Source organism: Populus trichocarpa, chromosome 1, assembly GCF_000002775.5.
Source record: "Populus trichocarpa isolate Nisqually-1 chromosome 1, P.trichocarpa_v4.1, whole genome shotgun sequence".
Lineage (NCBI taxonomy): Eukaryota > Viridiplantae > Streptophyta > Magnoliopsida > Malpighiales > Salicaceae > Populus > Populus trichocarpa.
In genome coordinates this window covers 43,077,351-43,095,257 of record NC_037285.2, presented here as the reverse complement: position 1 = coordinate 43,095,257, position 17,907 = coordinate 43,077,351, and the positions used below count along the sequence as shown (strand labels likewise).

Below are 17,907 nucleotides of genomic sequence, written 5' to 3'. Positions count from 1 at the left end.
ATGATAGATTTTGCACGTCCCTGATTTGATAAGGATTTCCAAACCCTTTTCTTGTAACTGGCCTATACTTAGAAGGTTATTCTTCAGTTCAGGTACATAGAATACATCAGTAATGATATGATGTACCCTATCCAAATACAACTTGACTTTTCCTTTCCCAAGCACTGTCATTCGTGTATTATTCCCAAGCTTCACCAGCTGCCTAAACTCTTCATTTAACTCACAGAACATAGCCTTGTCTCCACACATATGATTTGAACACCCAGAGTCCAAAAACCATGCGTCCTCTTGATTATTTTCATACAATTCCACGTGAGACATCAATAGTATCTCTTCTTCATTATTCAGTTCAACATAATTTGCCTCCTTGTTCACTATGGGACATTCATACTGAAAGTGGCCAAGTTTATGACACTTATAACACTCCACATTGGTTTTGTTAAAGGCATTACGTCCTCTACCTCTTCCCCCTCCTCTAGGAGCTCGTCTGCCTTGGCCTCTGCTATAAAACCTATCTTCAGATGTCACTTTCAAGGCTTGTTCTTTCCCGCTATGTTTCTGAAATTTTTGTTCATGTACAATCAATGAGCTTTGCAACTCATCAATTGAGAGGACATGAATGTCCTTAGATTCTTCGATTGAACAGACTATGTAATTGAATCTGTCAGTCAAAGATCGAAGAATCTTCTCCACAATTGTTACATCTCGCATTTGCTCCCCATAGATTCTCATTTTGTTGGCTACAGTCATAACTTTAGCAAAATATTCAGTGATATTCTCACCTGTTTTCATCTCTAGTGTTTCAAACTCCTTCCTTAGCGTTTGAAGGATTGAGCGCTTCACTCTTGCATTTCCTTCATACTTCCTCTTCATCGAATCCCAGATTTGTTTAGAGGTGTTCTTCTCCAGAATAGTCCTGTCAATGGCCTGAAATAGATAATTCTTCACTTTCAGATCCTTAAGCTTTAACTCCTCTAGTTTCTTTCGTTGTGCTTCAGTCACAACTACTCTTGCATAACCTGTTTCAACCAAAGTCTAAAATTCCTTGGATCTCAAGAAATTCTCTATCAGCATGCTTCAATTATCAAAATGACCATCCAAACATGGTATAAATGGTTGGATGAAATTGTTATTGCTGTCGTTCACCATCTCTCTCTCTTACTCTCCTTCGTTTTGCAAATTTCTCAAAAGCTGCGGCTTTCTTCTTCTCAGGCCCGGAACTCAGAAGAATGATGAATGAATACTCTGTATTTTTAAAGCAAATGTCTGGCCTTTTATAGCCTTTACATGACTGCATGCATAACAGTATTAACTGCATCTGAAACTGATGCAACGTGATTCAAGGAATTACTCAACTAACTGCCAGCTAGGCACTAATCAACTAACAATATACTAACAAACTTACCAGACTTATTTAACAGTAATATACTAACAGTTATTGAAACTTCTCACAGTTACTGATACTTCTCAACATTCCCACCAAATGATCATGCAGTTCTAAATGTAGAAGCTCAAAGAATAGAGCAAGAAGGGAGGGATCTCCCAGATATGGCAATGGAAGATCGGACAGAGAGTACGAGATGGGAAGAGTTTATTGAAGACATGCTAGATACAGAGAATTCGACACAGAGCAGAACCGTGGAAGGGATTGAACTTATTGACCAAGTTAGAGTTTATGAAGAGCAAGGGGCAGATGTTTCAGATGGTGGAGTGGAGAATTTGACAGACAACTTCATCAGTAGTGTGTCCGTAGTTACTGACGAAAGTAGAGTTTCTGAAGGGCTTCATGCACATAAGGCTAAAGGAGAAGCATTACTGACAACAAAGCTGGTAGGTCAGGCTTCTGACAGAAATAACGAGATGATCTGGTCTTGGTTAATGAAGGATGACGTCTTAAGTGTTGGCATTTATGGGATGGGCGGTGTCGGAAAAACATCACTGGTGACGCATATCCATAATCAGCTGCTACAAAGACCAAGTTCTTTCAATTATGTGTTTTGGGTTACTGTATCACAAAATTTCACCATCAGTAAATTGCAGTATCTTATTGCCAAAGCTATTAATTTAGACCTTTCAAATGAAGAGGATGAGAAGAAAAGAGCTGCAAAGTTGTCTAAAGCATTAGTTGCCAAGGGAAAATCTGTTCTCATTCTAGATGATTTATGGAATCATTTTCTGCTAGAAATGGTGGGCATACCTGTTGAAGTTAACGCGTGCAAGTTGATTCTCACAAGTCGATCGTTAGAAGTTTGTCGGCGGATGGGTTGCCAAAAGAGCATCAAAGTAGAGCTTCTTACTAAAGAAGAAGCTTGGACTTTGTTCGTGGAGAAACTTGGGCATTATGATAAACTTTCTCCTGAAGTCGCAGGCATAGCAAAATCTGTTGCAGCAGAATGCGCTTGTCTACCACTTGGGATTATAGCAATGGCAGGAAGCATGAGGGAACTGGATGACTTGCATGAATGGAGGAATGCATTGGCAGAATTGAAACGATCAGAAGTTGGGGTAGAAGACATGGAACCTAAGGTATTCCATATTTTGAGATTTAGTAACGTGCACTTGAATGACTCAGCATTGCAACAGTGTCTCTTATACTGTGCATTTTTTCCAGAGGATTTCACCGTAGATAGAGAGGACTTGATAGGTTATTTGATCGATGAGGGAATAATTCAACCAATGAAGAGCAGGCAGGCAGAATATGATAGAGGTCAGGCTATGCTTAACAAGCTTGAAAATGCTTGCTTACTGGAAAGTTATATAAGCAAAGAAGACTACAGATGTTTCAAGATGCATGACTTGATTCGAGATATGGCTCTTCAGAAACTGAGGGAGAAATCACCAATCATGGTTGAAGCTGAGGAGCAACTAAAAGAATTACCAGATGAGAGCGAGTGGAAAGTGGATGTCATGAGAGTTTCGTTAATGAAAAATCACCTCAAGGAAATTCCCTCTGGCTGTTCACCAATGTGTCCCAAGCTTTCAACGTTGTTTTTATTCTCAAATTTCAAACTTGAAATGATTGCGGATTCCTTTTTCAAACATTTGCAAGGGCTCAAGGTTCTTGATCTATCATCCACCGCTATCCGGGAATTGCCAAGTTCCTTCTCCGATTTGGTGAATCTCACTGCTTTATATCTCAGAAGGTGTCACAATCTAAGATATATACCATCATTAGCAAAGCTTAGGGAGTTGAGGAAATTGGATCTCCGCTATACTGCACTTGAAGAACTGCCTCAAGGGATGGAAATGCTGTCCAATCTCAGGTATCCTCTTTTTGACTGTGAAATACTTCGATCAAAATTCATTGATCTGAAATAGCAAACATCATACAGGATAGAATGACTGACACCATTTGGACCATCTGCTATACCATCTCAGGTATCTTAATCTTTTTGGAAATAGTCTTAAGGAGATGCCTGCTGGTATATTACCTAAGCTCTCACAGCTACAATTCCTTAACGTGAACCGGGCGTCCGGCATTTTCAAGACAGTACGAGTAGAGGAAGTAGCATGCTTGAAGAGGATGGAAACTTTGAGATACCAATTCTGTGATCTTGTTGACTTCAAGAAGTACCTCAAATCTCCAGAAGTGAGGCAACCTCTGACCACATACTTCTTCACAATAGGACAACTAGGTGTGGATCCAGTTATGGATTCTTTACTTTATATGACACCAGAGGAAGTCTTTTATAAAGAAGTTTTGGTTCATGATTGCCAAATCGGTGAAAATGGAAGGTTTCTTGAGCTCCCTCCCAGAAGATGTTTCATCTTTCTCAATCGGAAGATGTCACGACGTAAGGAGCTTATGCGATGTTTCTCCATTTAAACATGCAACTTCACTGAAGACTGAAGTCCTTGGGGATGTGGGAATGTGATGGGATAGAGTGCTTGGCTTCGATGTCAGAATCCTCCACGGATATATTTGAAAGCCTCGAATCGCTATACCTTAAAACTTTGAAGAAGTTTCGTGTCTTCATTACAAGAGAAGGAGCTGCTCCACCATCATGGCAATCTAATGGTACCTTCTCTCATCTTAAAAAAGTGACAATAGGTGAATGTCCAAGTATGAAAAATCTGCTCTCCCTTGACTTGTTGCCAAATCTCACAAACTTGGAAGTGATTGAAGTTGATGACTGTGACCAAATGGAGGAGATAATAGCAATAGAGGATGAAGAAGAAGGCATGATGGTTGAAGATAGCAGCAGCAGCAGCCACTACGCTACTACCAATCTCCCAAATTTGAAGGCTTTGAAATTAAGCAACTTACCGGAGCTAAAAAGCATTTTCCACGGGGAAGGGATTTGTGGTTCTCTACAAGAAATTCTTTCCAAATTTTCCAAATTGTTTTTTACCCGCTTCAAAAACTTTCGTCGGGAATATTGCCATATAACTGATAAAAATACCGTATGCAATTATGTCGGTGATAAAACAGTGGCACAGTGACATTTGCAATAATTTTTTTCCAACTCTCTGGAATATACTGATTTCGGACTTAATATGTCTGTAATACTGTCAGTAATTATTTAAAAAATATTTTTTAAAAAAATCTATTTAACAGAAGTAGAAAATAATTAAATTAATATAAATTAACACTTCATAATGCCCAGGAACTCAGTTGCTTGGAAAAAAGAAGAAGAAAATCAACTCAAACAAATTTGCAACAAATAAATAACACAAAAAATAGACAACAACAACAAATAAATAAATCAACTAAAAACAATTTCCACCTAACCTAGAAAACCTATTTAAGAACCTATAATCTAGCAATAAATAAAATAATTTAATTGAAATTGAACAACAAAATTGAATAAAACAAATCCAACAAAATTGATCTCATATGAAAACAAATCCCACAACAACATTCATACAATTATTAAGAGCATAAAAATTTAAAAATAAAATAAAAAAACAATATAATGCAAAAAAATACACAAAAAAAGAAAAAGGAAAAATCTCACCTTAGTGTAATTGCAAGTGAAGCTGAGAAGAGAAAAGAAAAAATAAATTTATAAAGTATGTTAATTAAAACAAAACTGAGAAGAGAAAAGAAAAAAAAAGGAGAAGACATACTTGCGCACGAAGGAGAAGAGAAGAAAAAAAAATAAAGGGACGTTGGTGTTTTTTACATAAAGAGAAGAAGAAGACGAAGAGGAGGAGGAGGAGGAGGCGCGTGTGTTATGAAATGAGGGATTCTAGTCTTTTTATTGGGGTATTTTATCGATGAGTTTACTGACGGATAATTAAATATTAATATTTTTAATTATTCAATCAGTGATTTCGTTTGTGATATTTAATTTAAATTTTCAATTTAATAAATTTTTTTTCAAAAACCCCCAAATATCACTAACGACCTTTCAATCCGTTGGTGATTCCGTCTGTAATATTTAATTTAAATTTTTAATTTAATAAAAAAATTTCAGAAACTTTTCAAATATCACCGACAACTTTTCAATCCGTCAGTGATTCTATTTGTAATATTTAATTTAATTGAAAATTTTCAAAAACCCTCTAAATATCACTAACAAATTTTCAATCCGTCGGTGATATTTTCTGTAAATAACAATAATTAACAATGTAAACAGTTTCAGAGCTCTCTAAAAAATACCGACGAAATTAATTTATCGGTGATACTCTTTGTAGTTGACATAATGAATAGTGTCTAGGAGAAGTGAATAATTTATCAACAAGTTTATGAATGGATAATTTTTTCGGTATAAATGACACGTTATTATACTTTTTTACTTTGTTTTAATTTTTCTTTTCCCGTTATAATTTTCTTGGTATATACCAAGAAAATATTTTCATTGATGTTTATTGATGAATATAAGGAAAAAATATTTTGTTGATAAAATTTATTATAATTTATCGATGAAAATATTTCATCAATATTTTAATTTTTATTTATTAGTTTTCTGATAGTGTGGAAGGCGGTGAGCAAGAGGGAGCTTCGTCTCATAAAATTCTGGTTGTTATCAATTGTTATGCCCACGGTTATGTTAACAACACACAGGCGGAATTTGACAATGGCAGGCGCCTGAAATTAGATATCATGAAGGCATTTTGTACAAGTAGAGTTTCGTAAGATACTAAATTTGGATATGACAGGATTGAATTGAATGGATCAATGTGTTAAATTAATTGATATCAAATAGAGAAAGGAGGCTAGAATTCTGAATAATCTGTATATTATGAATGCTTAGTCTTAACCTAAATACAAGTATATATAGGTCAAATTGAAAGTACTGTTCTACCCTTAATAAATAAGACTACATAAATATTATTTAACATCTCCCCTCAAACTCACGATGCGGCAGCTACAAGCATCGAGAGTTTGCCAACCAGAAAACAAAAACGAGAGATGAAATGCGTCTTGGTAAAGAAATCTGCAAGGAAGAAGGAACAAAAAGCAAAGCAATGGTGCCATGTTTGAGATGATGACGAGTAAGATGACAATCGATCTCAATGTGCTTAGTGCGCTCATGAAAAACCGAGTTATGAGCAATCTGAATAGAACTCTGGTTGTCACAATACATAGGAGTAGGATGAGAAAAGGAAATTCCCATATCAACAAGTAACCAACGTAACCAAACAATCTCTTTGGTAGTAGATGTCATGACACGATATTCTGCTTCGGTGGATGATTGAGAAACAATAGATTGTTTCTTGCTCTTCCAAGAAATAAGAGAATCACCTAAAAAGATACAGAACTCGGTAACAGACTTGCGATCTGTGGGATCACTACCATGATCAGCATCAAAGTATGCACGCAACTCCAAGGAAGAGGTGGATGAAAGTAACAGAATCTGAAAAACTGTACCCCGAAGATATCGCAAAATACGAAGAACAGCTGCCCAGTGAACAGTAGTAGGAGAAGCAACAAACTGACTAACAACATGAACAGCATATGCAATATCTGGACGAGTAATGGTGAGATATATCAAACTCCCAACAATAGTGCGGTATAAAGTAGGATCTATCAAAGGTAAACCATCAGAAGAAGAGTACCTCGCGTTGACCTCAATAGGAGTATCTACAGTCTTGTTATCAGTAAGTCTAGCCCGTTCAAGAATATCTGCAACATATTTCGACTGAGAAAGAAGGTAACCTCTAGGTGAGTATGCTACCTCAATACCCAGGAAATATCGAAGATAACCCAAATCCTTCATTTCAAATCGTCTAGCCAACTCTGTCTTCAAAACTGAAATACCATCAATATCATCACCAGTAATAATCATGTCATCAACATATAAAGACAGAATGATACGACCTGCATCAGTGCACTTAATAAAAAGAGCAGAATCATGACTGCTAGAAACAAAGCCAAGAGACGAGATCACAATAGAGAATTTCTCAAACCAAGCACGAGGTGCTTGTTTGAGACCATATAATGCTTTCTTAAGCTTACAAACATATCCAGAGTCATGTGAAATACCAGGAGGGGGTTCCATATAAACTTCTTCTTGAAGATCTCCATTCAAGAATGCATTTTTAACATCAAGCTGAGAAATATGTCACTGACGAATCGAAGCTACAGCAATAAGAGTACGAATAGTAGTTATTTTTGCAACTGGGGCAAATGTCTCCTCATAGTCCATACCATACTGTTGAGAGTATCCTTTTGCAACCAGCCTAGCTTTGTATCGCTCAATAGACCCATCAGAATTAGTCTTGCACAAGGGTTGGCTTCGATGAGTGCAATTTCTATAAGCAGAAAGGTCATTGGAAGGCTCAGTGTCCTAAGTTGAGACAGCAGAATCAAGCTTGGAAGTTTGGCAGTCAGTCACAATCTAATGCTCATCGATCACCTCATGGTTATAAACCACCACACCACAATACTACAACAGTAGCTTCCCTAGGCTCTATTACCGATCCTAATACTTTGGCTGAGCAATTTCAGAAGTTTCTCTCCTTGCAGCCACAAGCAATGTCCGCTTCTTCCATAGGTCAGTTGCCTCATAGTTCCTCAGGTATGTCACACTCTGAATGGGTCTTGGATTCTGGTGCTTCCCATCATATGTCTCCAGATTCCTCATCTTTTACCTCAATGTCCCCTTTGTCCTCCATTCCTGTTATGACTGCTGATGGCACTCTTATGCCCTTAGCAGGTCCGGCAGGGGCGCGCTACCCCCTGCAAACCCCCAGCCAACTCACCGCAGAGTTGGATCCGTGAACTTGTGTTTGGGATTAAGTCTCGTTCTATAAAACCAGCTCTGATACCATGTTAAATTAATTGATATCAAATAGAGAAAGGAGGCTAGAATTCTTAATAATCTGTATATTATGAATGCTTAGTCGTAACCTAAATACAAATAAAGTATATATAGGTCAAACTGAAAGTACTATTCTACCCTTAATAAATAAGACTACATAAATATTATTTAACACAATGGATCAATTGATTACCCTTTTTAAATTTATTTTTCATTTTATCTATATTTTGTGAGATTGGAAAATTTAATAAAAAATGAATAACATTGTAAGAAAAAAAAACAATTAAATTGTCATGAAAAACCAGCAAAAAAAATCCTAAGGGGATGTTTGAAAGTGTGGTAGCGGTTGTTTTTTAAAGTGTTTTTTATTTTAAAATATATTAAAATAATATTTTTTATTAAAAAAATTATTTTTGATATTAACATATTAAAATGATTTGAAAACATAAAAAAAATTAATTTAAAATAAAAATAATAATAATTTTTTCAAAATATTTTTAAAATACAAAAACAAACTATTATAAGTTACAATCAATCAAATATAAGATAGAGATTGTGATCTTATGTTTTGTCCCAATTGCAGCCAATACTGATATTTTTTGTCGAGACTTGAGAAGCGTACTGGGCCACGAAAAGCCACCAGACACAACAACACATGCAATGTTTTTTATTTGTCTATAAACCGTTGACGATGAAAAACCATTGCCTGACACAAATAAATTGCGTTTCTTCTACGCTGCACTAAACTCCTTTCCTAGCTGTGCATGCCACATTCTCTTCTCCCTTCATCACTGCTTGTCTAACTCCTTCTGAGTTCTGATTAAGTCAGATCATCGTTTGAAGATCTTGTTGGGCCAGGTAAGCTCGATGTTCTCTTTTTCTTTTCTCCAATATTACATGTCATCTAGAATTCTTGCAAGTTACTCTTTTTACCCTGATATTGTTCAGGAGTTCTTGACTTGATCAGATCAGAGTTCAGGACATAGTTTCTTGCTCATTGTGTTCTTACAAGCTACAGTAAAGCGTGAATTAAAATTCTCAAAAAAAAAAAAAAAGAATTAAAAGTATCTTATTGAGCCTTACAAACAATTTACTGGTGTCATTAATCTAGTGTGTGATTCAAACAGACTGCGTGCTTGAGGGACTAACATATGGGACCTTCTTGTAACTCTTTGATTTTGTGTGTCGCTGCTCAGGACCTAATTGGCATATTCTCATCTAGTTTTTGGCTAATAGTTGATCTTACCCTTTATGATGGTTCTCGATTTCCTTGTGTTTATCTTGGAAAATGTTCATCTAGTTTCTGTATGCATGTATGACATCTTGGTATGGCCTCGTATAGAATACTTTGCTTCCTTTTACTGATTCTTTTTGGCTCTGAACTTCACTTAATTCTTTCTTTCTCTCAAAGCAGGACAGGAGGTCTCCTGGTTGTCGACCAGCTTGGCACTGGTTCCTTCTTCTGTGTGCTAATCAAAATCCTTGAAGACAATATAATGGACCAAGTATGTTTTCCTTTCACTTTTGCTTAATTTTGTTAGTGCTATGTTCTTGTTATATTTGACTTGATCATGCTTAAGAAAGCAAGAATCCCCAGCTTGCTTTTTTGTTTAATCCAACAATTTCCTACTGGTACAACGAGCTTTGAGTAGAGGTTTATGCTATCAGTCAATCCAATGGTAGCAACTTGCCCCGGCACAGCTTTCTGCATTATCTCATACGAACATTATAGATAGTTGAATAAAAAAAAATTCACTCGGTGTAAAGAGCATTTCATTCAATTGGACTCTAAGATTTTAGCCTTAAGATGAGAGGACCAAAGTTGTAAGTTTAGTAAAATAGCAGCTGTTTTTTAAAAATCTAGCCTTAAGATTTTGTCTAATTGTTTTTGGTCCTTTTAGTTTGAAAATTATACGATTTAGTCCAAGACTTTATTTTATTTACATTCCAATCTTTAGATTTGAGAGAGAAGATAAAAAGCCACACGTTAAATAATGAAATAGAGAAAAGATTGTCTGGTGGTTATATTTCTATATAAAAAAAAAAATTTATTTATATATTAACAAGTTTTATTTAATGAGAGGAGTCCATTAAAATATTTTTAAAACCTTTATTTTACATTAAAAAATATATCAAGGTTGATTATGTGTTTTTGAACTTTTTTTTCATTTTTGAGTTGATAGCTTGACTTTTTTGAGATTCTAAGGGTTTTTATTAAATATTTTTAAATAAAAATAGATTAAATAATGGATTTGAAGGTTAGAAAAACACCCTTTGATTTTTCAGCCAACTCTAGTGAACAAATTCTTCGCATTGGACCACTTTTTATTTACTTTGGCTCTATCTCTTTTACTTCAATTTTGTTTTTACCCTTGCATGTTTCCCGTCATTGGTCTTTCATCATTGGCTTTTTGGAACAATAGCATATTTACATTAGTACCATTCATAGAGATATCTTAAGTTTTAAAATTGACATAAATTTATTGAAGGTGAAATTAAATATGTGTAGTGTAAAAAAAAAAAATACAATATCTCCTATTTTCAATTTTTTTTTGGTTCTTCATTTATTTTATAAACTATTTTTTTAATTTTCTCTTTTCATGTTTTATTGATTAATGATTGGGCTTGATGCTTTTTTTGTATTTCTTTTTCTCCGGTTATAGCTGTGTTTAAAAACCATCTTGACATTGTGTTGGTTCATTATTTTGAGAAAAAAATGATTTTGTTGTTCGTGAAAAAATAAAAATAAGATGATCAAAACTGAATGTAACGTGAAATGATAGCCATTTATTTTAGAAAAAACAAATTCTCATTGGTCCTTTGTTTTTTTTTTTAATTCTCTCATCTTTTTCTTTTTTAATTTCATCCTTCTACATCACATTGGTTGATTATTTAGCCTAATGATTTGTTTAACAGTCTAAAAAAAAAACATTCCAACAATGTGTTTGTTCTCAATTTTGTAAAAATAGTTCAATTTTATTGTTTGGAAAAAATGAAAGATGAGAGGACCAAAATTGAAAGTTTAGTAAAATAGCAACTCTTTTTTGAAAATTTAGCCTTAAGATTTTGTCTGATTTTTTTTTGTCCTTTTAGTTTGGAAATTATTTCAAAACTTTATTTTATTCACATTTCAGTCTCTAGATTTGAGAGAGAAGAGAAAAAGTTACACTTTAAATGATGAAAAAGAGAAAAAGTTATTGGTTGACCATATTTCAATAGCAAAAAAGGTTGATTTCAATGTCAACGAGTTCTATTCAATGAGAGAGTCTCATTGAAGTCTTTTTAAGCCTTCATATTTCCTAAAAAGGTATATCAATGTTGATTAAGTGTTTTTGGATTTTTTTTAGCATTTTTGAATTGATAGATTGGTTTTTTGTGATTCTAAATGTATTTATTAGGTGTTTTTAAGTAAAAATAGATTGAATAATAGATTTTAAGGTCAGAAAAACACCCCTTGATTTTTCAGCCACCTCTCTAGTGAGCAAATTATTGGCATTAGACAACTCTTCATTGTTTTTTTTTCAAAAAAAAAACTAGGTGAACAACAAATTATGTGTCCAATTTGAAAACTAAATTTGGCCAAAACACACGTAGGCCTGAAGGCTATTCCCATATTGCATCATTTAAAAAAAATGAGTAGATTACATGTCGTCCACTCAAGAGTAATATTTTTTTTAAATAGAGTGAACGATGCATCATCCACTATAACAAATTTTGGTCCTCATTGATGACCAGAAAATCAAGGTTCAAGTTTTGGGACCTCTAAAATCCTATTTTCAACATGTTTTTACTTAACAATATGACCAAAAAAAAAACATCCTAGAAATCTTAATAATCCTATTTCAAACTCAAAACACCTTCTAATTAGTCTAAAATCCAAAATCAATCCGAACAGAAAAAACCTTCTAGATTTCAATTTATTTTTTCTAGCATGATTAAAGGCCAAAATCACTTATATCAAACTTTTCTCTTGAAGACGAACCCAATAAAGCCAAGATTGGGTTTTTTTTTAATATGATTGATCAAAAGAACACAAATATCCAAAGCTCTAGGGACCAATATTAAAAATTAAGGGACTAAAATAAAATTTAACCAAAACTACATAGGCCAAATAATGAAAATTTAAGGATCAAAATGAAAAATATGAAAAAAGGTAAAGCACCAAAATAAACTTTAATTAAAACTACAGGGATCAAATAAATAAAAAGTGTGACAATTTTATGGACTACAATGTACTTTAACTGTTCATTCTGTTTTATTATATTAGGAGTAAAGATTAAGAATAAGATAATGTGCGCCTTAGCAACTACATACCATGAACTAAAATCATATTACATTAAATTAATTTAGTTTAATGAATCAAATACATGTTCTTAACTTCTTTTTTTCGTGAGAACTATTGCTCTTTAGGTTATCACTATAAGCATTTTTCCCGTAAGGACATCCTAATTGAAATAATTGTCTTACGATTTTATATATAGTCTGATTTAGTTTTTTTTTTTAGTTTACTCATTTGAATTTCAAATAGAATTTAATTGATAAAAAATAAATAAAAAACTAAGAGAAACCCTCTTATTTACAAATCAATTCTTATTAAAATTAACTTTAAAAATAATATTTTATAAACGCACACCAAACCAGGTCTCATAAAAAACAACATAAAGATAGTTTTAACAACTTATAACAGCACGCGAGAATAAATATAATGCTTAGCCGAGGCGTGGATGAAATACATTTAATGAATCAAATACATGTTCTTAACTTCTTTTTTTCGTGAGAACTATTGCTCTTTAGGTTATCACTATAAGCATTTTTCCCGTAAGGACATCCTAATTGAAATAATTGTCTTACGATTTTATATATAGTCTGATTTAGTTTTTTTTTTTAGTTTACTCATTTGAATTTCAAATAGAATTTAATTGATAAAAAATAAATAAAAAACTAAGAGAAACCCTCTTATTTACAAATCAATTCTTATTAAAATTAACTTTAAAAATAATATTTTATAAACGCACACCAAACCAGGTCTCATAAAAAACAACATAAAGATAGTTTTAACAACTTATAACAGCACGCGAGAATAAATATAATGCTTAGCCGAGGCGTGGATGAAATACATCCAGCTATAGATTTTACTAGTATATTGTTTTGTGCGTTTCGGTGGGTTAATATTATTTTTTTAAAATATAAAAAAAATATTAAAAGTGTTTTCCAATCATGTTAGACCCAAGAGTTTTAAGTCTGATGGTTATGTTAGATTCACATCTTAGATCTGATGGCAATACCGAATCCACAAGACTTGGGTCTGGTGGTCATACCAGACCCACGTGCCTAGGTTTGAAGACCATGCAAGACCCAGGCGTCTTGGGTCTGACGGTCATACTAGACCCAAGCGATTGCTTGAGTTTAACAAACATATCTGATCCAAGTTTACTTGGTTCTAGAAACATATCTGACCCATGTTTACTTCAACAACAACAACAATAACAATAAAAACAATGTCAAACTCAAGGTACTTGGGCTTAACATCCAACCTAACCTAACTAAACTTGGGTCAAACATGTTGTCAGACCCAACTAAATATTGGTTTGACATATTTATCAGAACTAAGTACCGTGGGTTTGGCAAAATATGTAACCAAGTTTAATAAAAAAACTATGTTGCCTTTGGAAAACATGAGGATGTTGGATTTGTAAACTAGAAACATTCACAAGAGTATATAGAGGGATAAATCTATAACAAAAATAATTTTTAAATTAAAAGAAAAATAATCAAGATTGTTAATTCAATAAGCAAATTAAAACACTATAATTGAATTCAATTATATGGTTTAATAATTTATTTAAATATAAAAATTATAATAAGTTATTAATTGAATTCAAATTTATTTATGAATTGAATTCAATTTAGCATGTTATTTTGTTTCAAACAAGTTGTTTGCGTTAGTGCATCTATAATATTCTTTTATGTTTCCAGCTTTTGAAAATTTTAAAGTGTATTTATGTGTTAATTAATATTAAGTTTATTTATGGTGATCTTAAAAGTGTACTTTCCACATTAATTTAGTATATTCAAAAAAATAAATCATTTAAATATTAAATCCATATAAAAAATATGAAATAAAAAGCAAATCTCCTTGATCACTACCCTAGCTTTTAATTTGGGGTAGGTGCATGAATATTATATACATTTCTCAACAAAAATATATATTTTTATTAACTAAAACACATAATATAATATTCATTAATATTTACAAATTATTTAGTAAAAAACAACCCGCAGGGTATTAATCTAATAGATTATATCAACTCTTTTTTTAAAAAAATTTATTAACTAGAATTAAAATCATAATATTAAAGTAATTTTCAAATAAAAGGACTTTTTGATATTAAAGTTCTGTTTGAAGGTGTGGGTGTGGTAGATATTGTTTTTCAAAGTATTTTTTACTTGGAAATGTATTAAAATAACGTATTTTTATTTTTTAAAATTTATTTGATATTAGCACATTAAAACAATTTAAAAACACTAAAAAAATATTTAATTTAAAGTAAAAAAAATCAAAAATTGATGAAAAGTCAGTTCAACCGCAGCCCTAAACGAGATCTAAATAAAAATATGTGGATTATAAAAGCGTTTTAAAATTATTTTTTTAATCATGGAGGGAGATAGTGAAATTGTAAGGCTCTACAAAATAACTTGGTTGGTTCAAATACAACCCGATCGACTAGTAAAAAAACATGAGGATGAGATTGAAAATAAAATACTAATAAAAAACATCTATCGACCCAACTCATTGTCTAACTCAGTCAATTTAGTCAGTTCAAAAACAACATAATTGATCTTTTAAAAAAATATAAAGATAAAATAAATAAAAAAATAAAAAAAAAATTATTCAACCTAACTCTTTATCTAATTTAAATTTAAAATTAAATTAAGTGAAAATTCCCCCAAATAACTCATTCGACTTGTGTGACTTCCAATTGAAAGTGTAACGGTTGACATGTTCAAAATCAAAGCAGTAGAGCTGATTTAACCAATTTCCAAAGCGGTAAATTTACCCAATGCTACTACCTTGAAAACGGGTTTGTGCAGTGCTTCGTCCAACTTCGTCCACTATGTTGCTCTTAAATTCTCTCGTTCTTTGTAAATGCCCTCAATATTTATTTCTTGGATGGATTTGGTTTGTTTGTTTACCCCTCACTATGGATTTTGTTTTTCTAAAGCGATGCTACGAGAAACCCAGTATGAGTAAAAGCAAATTCATAAGATGAAGATTTAAGATACGTTGTTTTTTTTTTTTTAATTGTAAACTATTTGTTAATGTCATTAAACACAGTCTATTGGATCAAAAGAATAAAGAGAGGCTGTTGAGACAATGAGACGGTAGGCGGGAGAGAGTGGGGGGCGGGGCGGCTAGCTTCTCTCTTTTTTTTTCCTAATTGAAAAACATCAGTCATTGTTTTCCTTTCATTAATGCTGATTTGGTGTCTGTAGGAGCGCCCACAAAAGAAGAGGGTTAAACATACCGATCCATTTTGGGATCATGTTGAGAAGACAAGTGATGGTGGTCCTTTCAAGTGCAAATTTTGCAAATCTTCATTTGCTGCGTCTACTTCAATCTCAAGGTTCAAATATCATTTGTCAGGAGAAAGTGGGAAAGGAGTTGGTATTTGTGGAAGAGTACCCGTTGATGTTAAAGCAGCAGCCTACCAAGCAATGCACAAAAAACAAAATGCCATCCCACCAATTGATCATCCAGTTCCAAATGTAGAAGCTCGAAGAATGGAGCAAGAAGGGAGGGATCTCCCAGATATGGCAATGGAAGATTGGACAGAGAGTACGAGATGGGAAGAGTTTATTGAAGAGTTGATGGTTATTAACGAAGCTGGTGGTTCTCAAGGGCAAGGAGTTTATGAAGGCATGCTAGATACAGAGAATTTGACACACAGCAGAACCGTGGAAGGGATTGAACTTATTGACCAAGTTAGAGTTTATGAAGAGCAAGGGGCAGATGTTTCAGATGGTGGAGTGGAGAATTTGACAGACAACTTCACCGGTAGTGTGTCCATAGTTACTGACGAAAGTAGAGTTTCTGAAGGGCTTCATGCACATAAGGCTAAAGGAGAAGCATTACTGACAACAAAGCTGGTAGGTCAGGCTTCTGACAGAAATAAGGAGATGATCTGGTCTTGGTTAATGAAGGATGACGTCTTAAGTGTTGGCATTTATGGGATGGGCGGTGTCGGAAAAACATCACTGGTGACGCATATCCATAATCAGCTGCTACAAAGACCAAGTTCTTTCAATTATGTGTTTTGGGTTACTGTATCACAAAATTTCACCATCAGTAAATTGCAGTATCTTATTGCCAAAGCTATTAATTTAGACCTTTCAAATGAAGAGGATGAGAAGAAAAGAGCTGCAAAGTTGTCTAAAGCATTAGTTGCCAAGGGAAAATCTGTTCTCATTCTAGATGATTTATGGAATCATTTTCTGCTAGAAATGGTGGGCATACCTGTTGAAGTTAACGCGTGCAAGTTGATTCTCACAAGTCGATCGTTAGAAGTTTGTCGGCGGATGGGTTGCCAAAAGAGCATCAAAGTAGAGCTTCTTACTAAAGAAGAAGCTTGGACTTTGTTCGTGGAGAAACTTGGGCAGCGCCATTATGCTGATCTTTCTCCTGAAGTCGCAGACATAGCAAAATCTGTTGCAGCAGAATGCGCTTGTCTACCACTTGGGATTATAGCAATGGCAGGAAGCATGAGGGAAGTGAATGACTTGTATGAATGGAGGAATGCATTGACAGAATTGAAACAATCAGAAGTTGGGGTAGAAGACATGGAACCTGAGGTATTCCATATTTTGAGATTTAGTTATATGCACTTGAATGACTCAGCATTGCAACAGTGTCTCTTATACTGTGCATTTTTTCCAGAGGATTTCACCGTAGATAGAGAGGACTTGATAGGTTATTTGATCGATGAGGGAATAATTCAACCAATGAAGAGCAGGCAGGCAGAATATGATAGAGGTCAGGCTATGCTTAACAAGCTTGAAAATGCTTGCTTACTGGAAAGTTATATAAGCAAAGAAGACTACAGATGTTTCAAGATGCATGACTTGATTCGAGATATGGCTCTTCAGAAACTGAGGGAGAAATCACCAATCATGGTTGAAGTTGAGGAGCAACTAAAAGAATTACCAGATGAGGATGAGTGGAAAGTGGATGTCATGAGAGTTTCGTTAATGAAAAATCACCTCAAGGAAATTCCCTCTGGCTGTTCACCAATGTGTCCCAAGCTTTCAACGTTGTTTTTATTCTCGAATTTCAAGCTAGAAATGATTGCGGATTCCTTTTTCAAACATTTGCAAGGGCTCAAGGTTCTTGATCTATCAGCCACCGCTATCCGGGAATTGCCAAGTTCCTTCTCCGATTTGGTGAATCTCACTGCTTTATATCTCAGAAGGTGTCACAATCTAAGATATATACCATCATTAGCAAAGCTTAGGGGGTTGAGGAAATTGGATCTCCGCTATACTGCACTTGAAGAACTGCCTCAAGGGATGGAAATGCTGTCCAATCTCAGGTATCCTCTCTTTTTTTCCTTCTCTTTAACCTCTTTTTGACTGTGAAATACTTCGATCAAAATTCATTGATCTGAAATAGCAAACATCATACAGGATAGAATGACTGACA

The 17,907-nt window shown here is 33.9% G+C and overlaps 1 protein-coding gene across 1 annotated transcript in view; it reads left to right on the top strand.

Moving 5' to 3' along the window:
• LOC18095629 (probable disease resistance protein At4g27220) overlaps positions 1-17,907 on the top strand; it is a 119,512-nt gene that overhangs the window by 99,754 nt on the left and 1,851 nt on the right. The window contains exon 5 of the mRNA XM_052449936.1: positions 15,836-17,797. Within this exon, the coding sequence (XP_052305896.1) occupies positions 15,836-17,797 (1,962 nt within the window). The remainder of the gene's footprint in view (positions 1-15,835; positions 17,798-17,907) is intronic.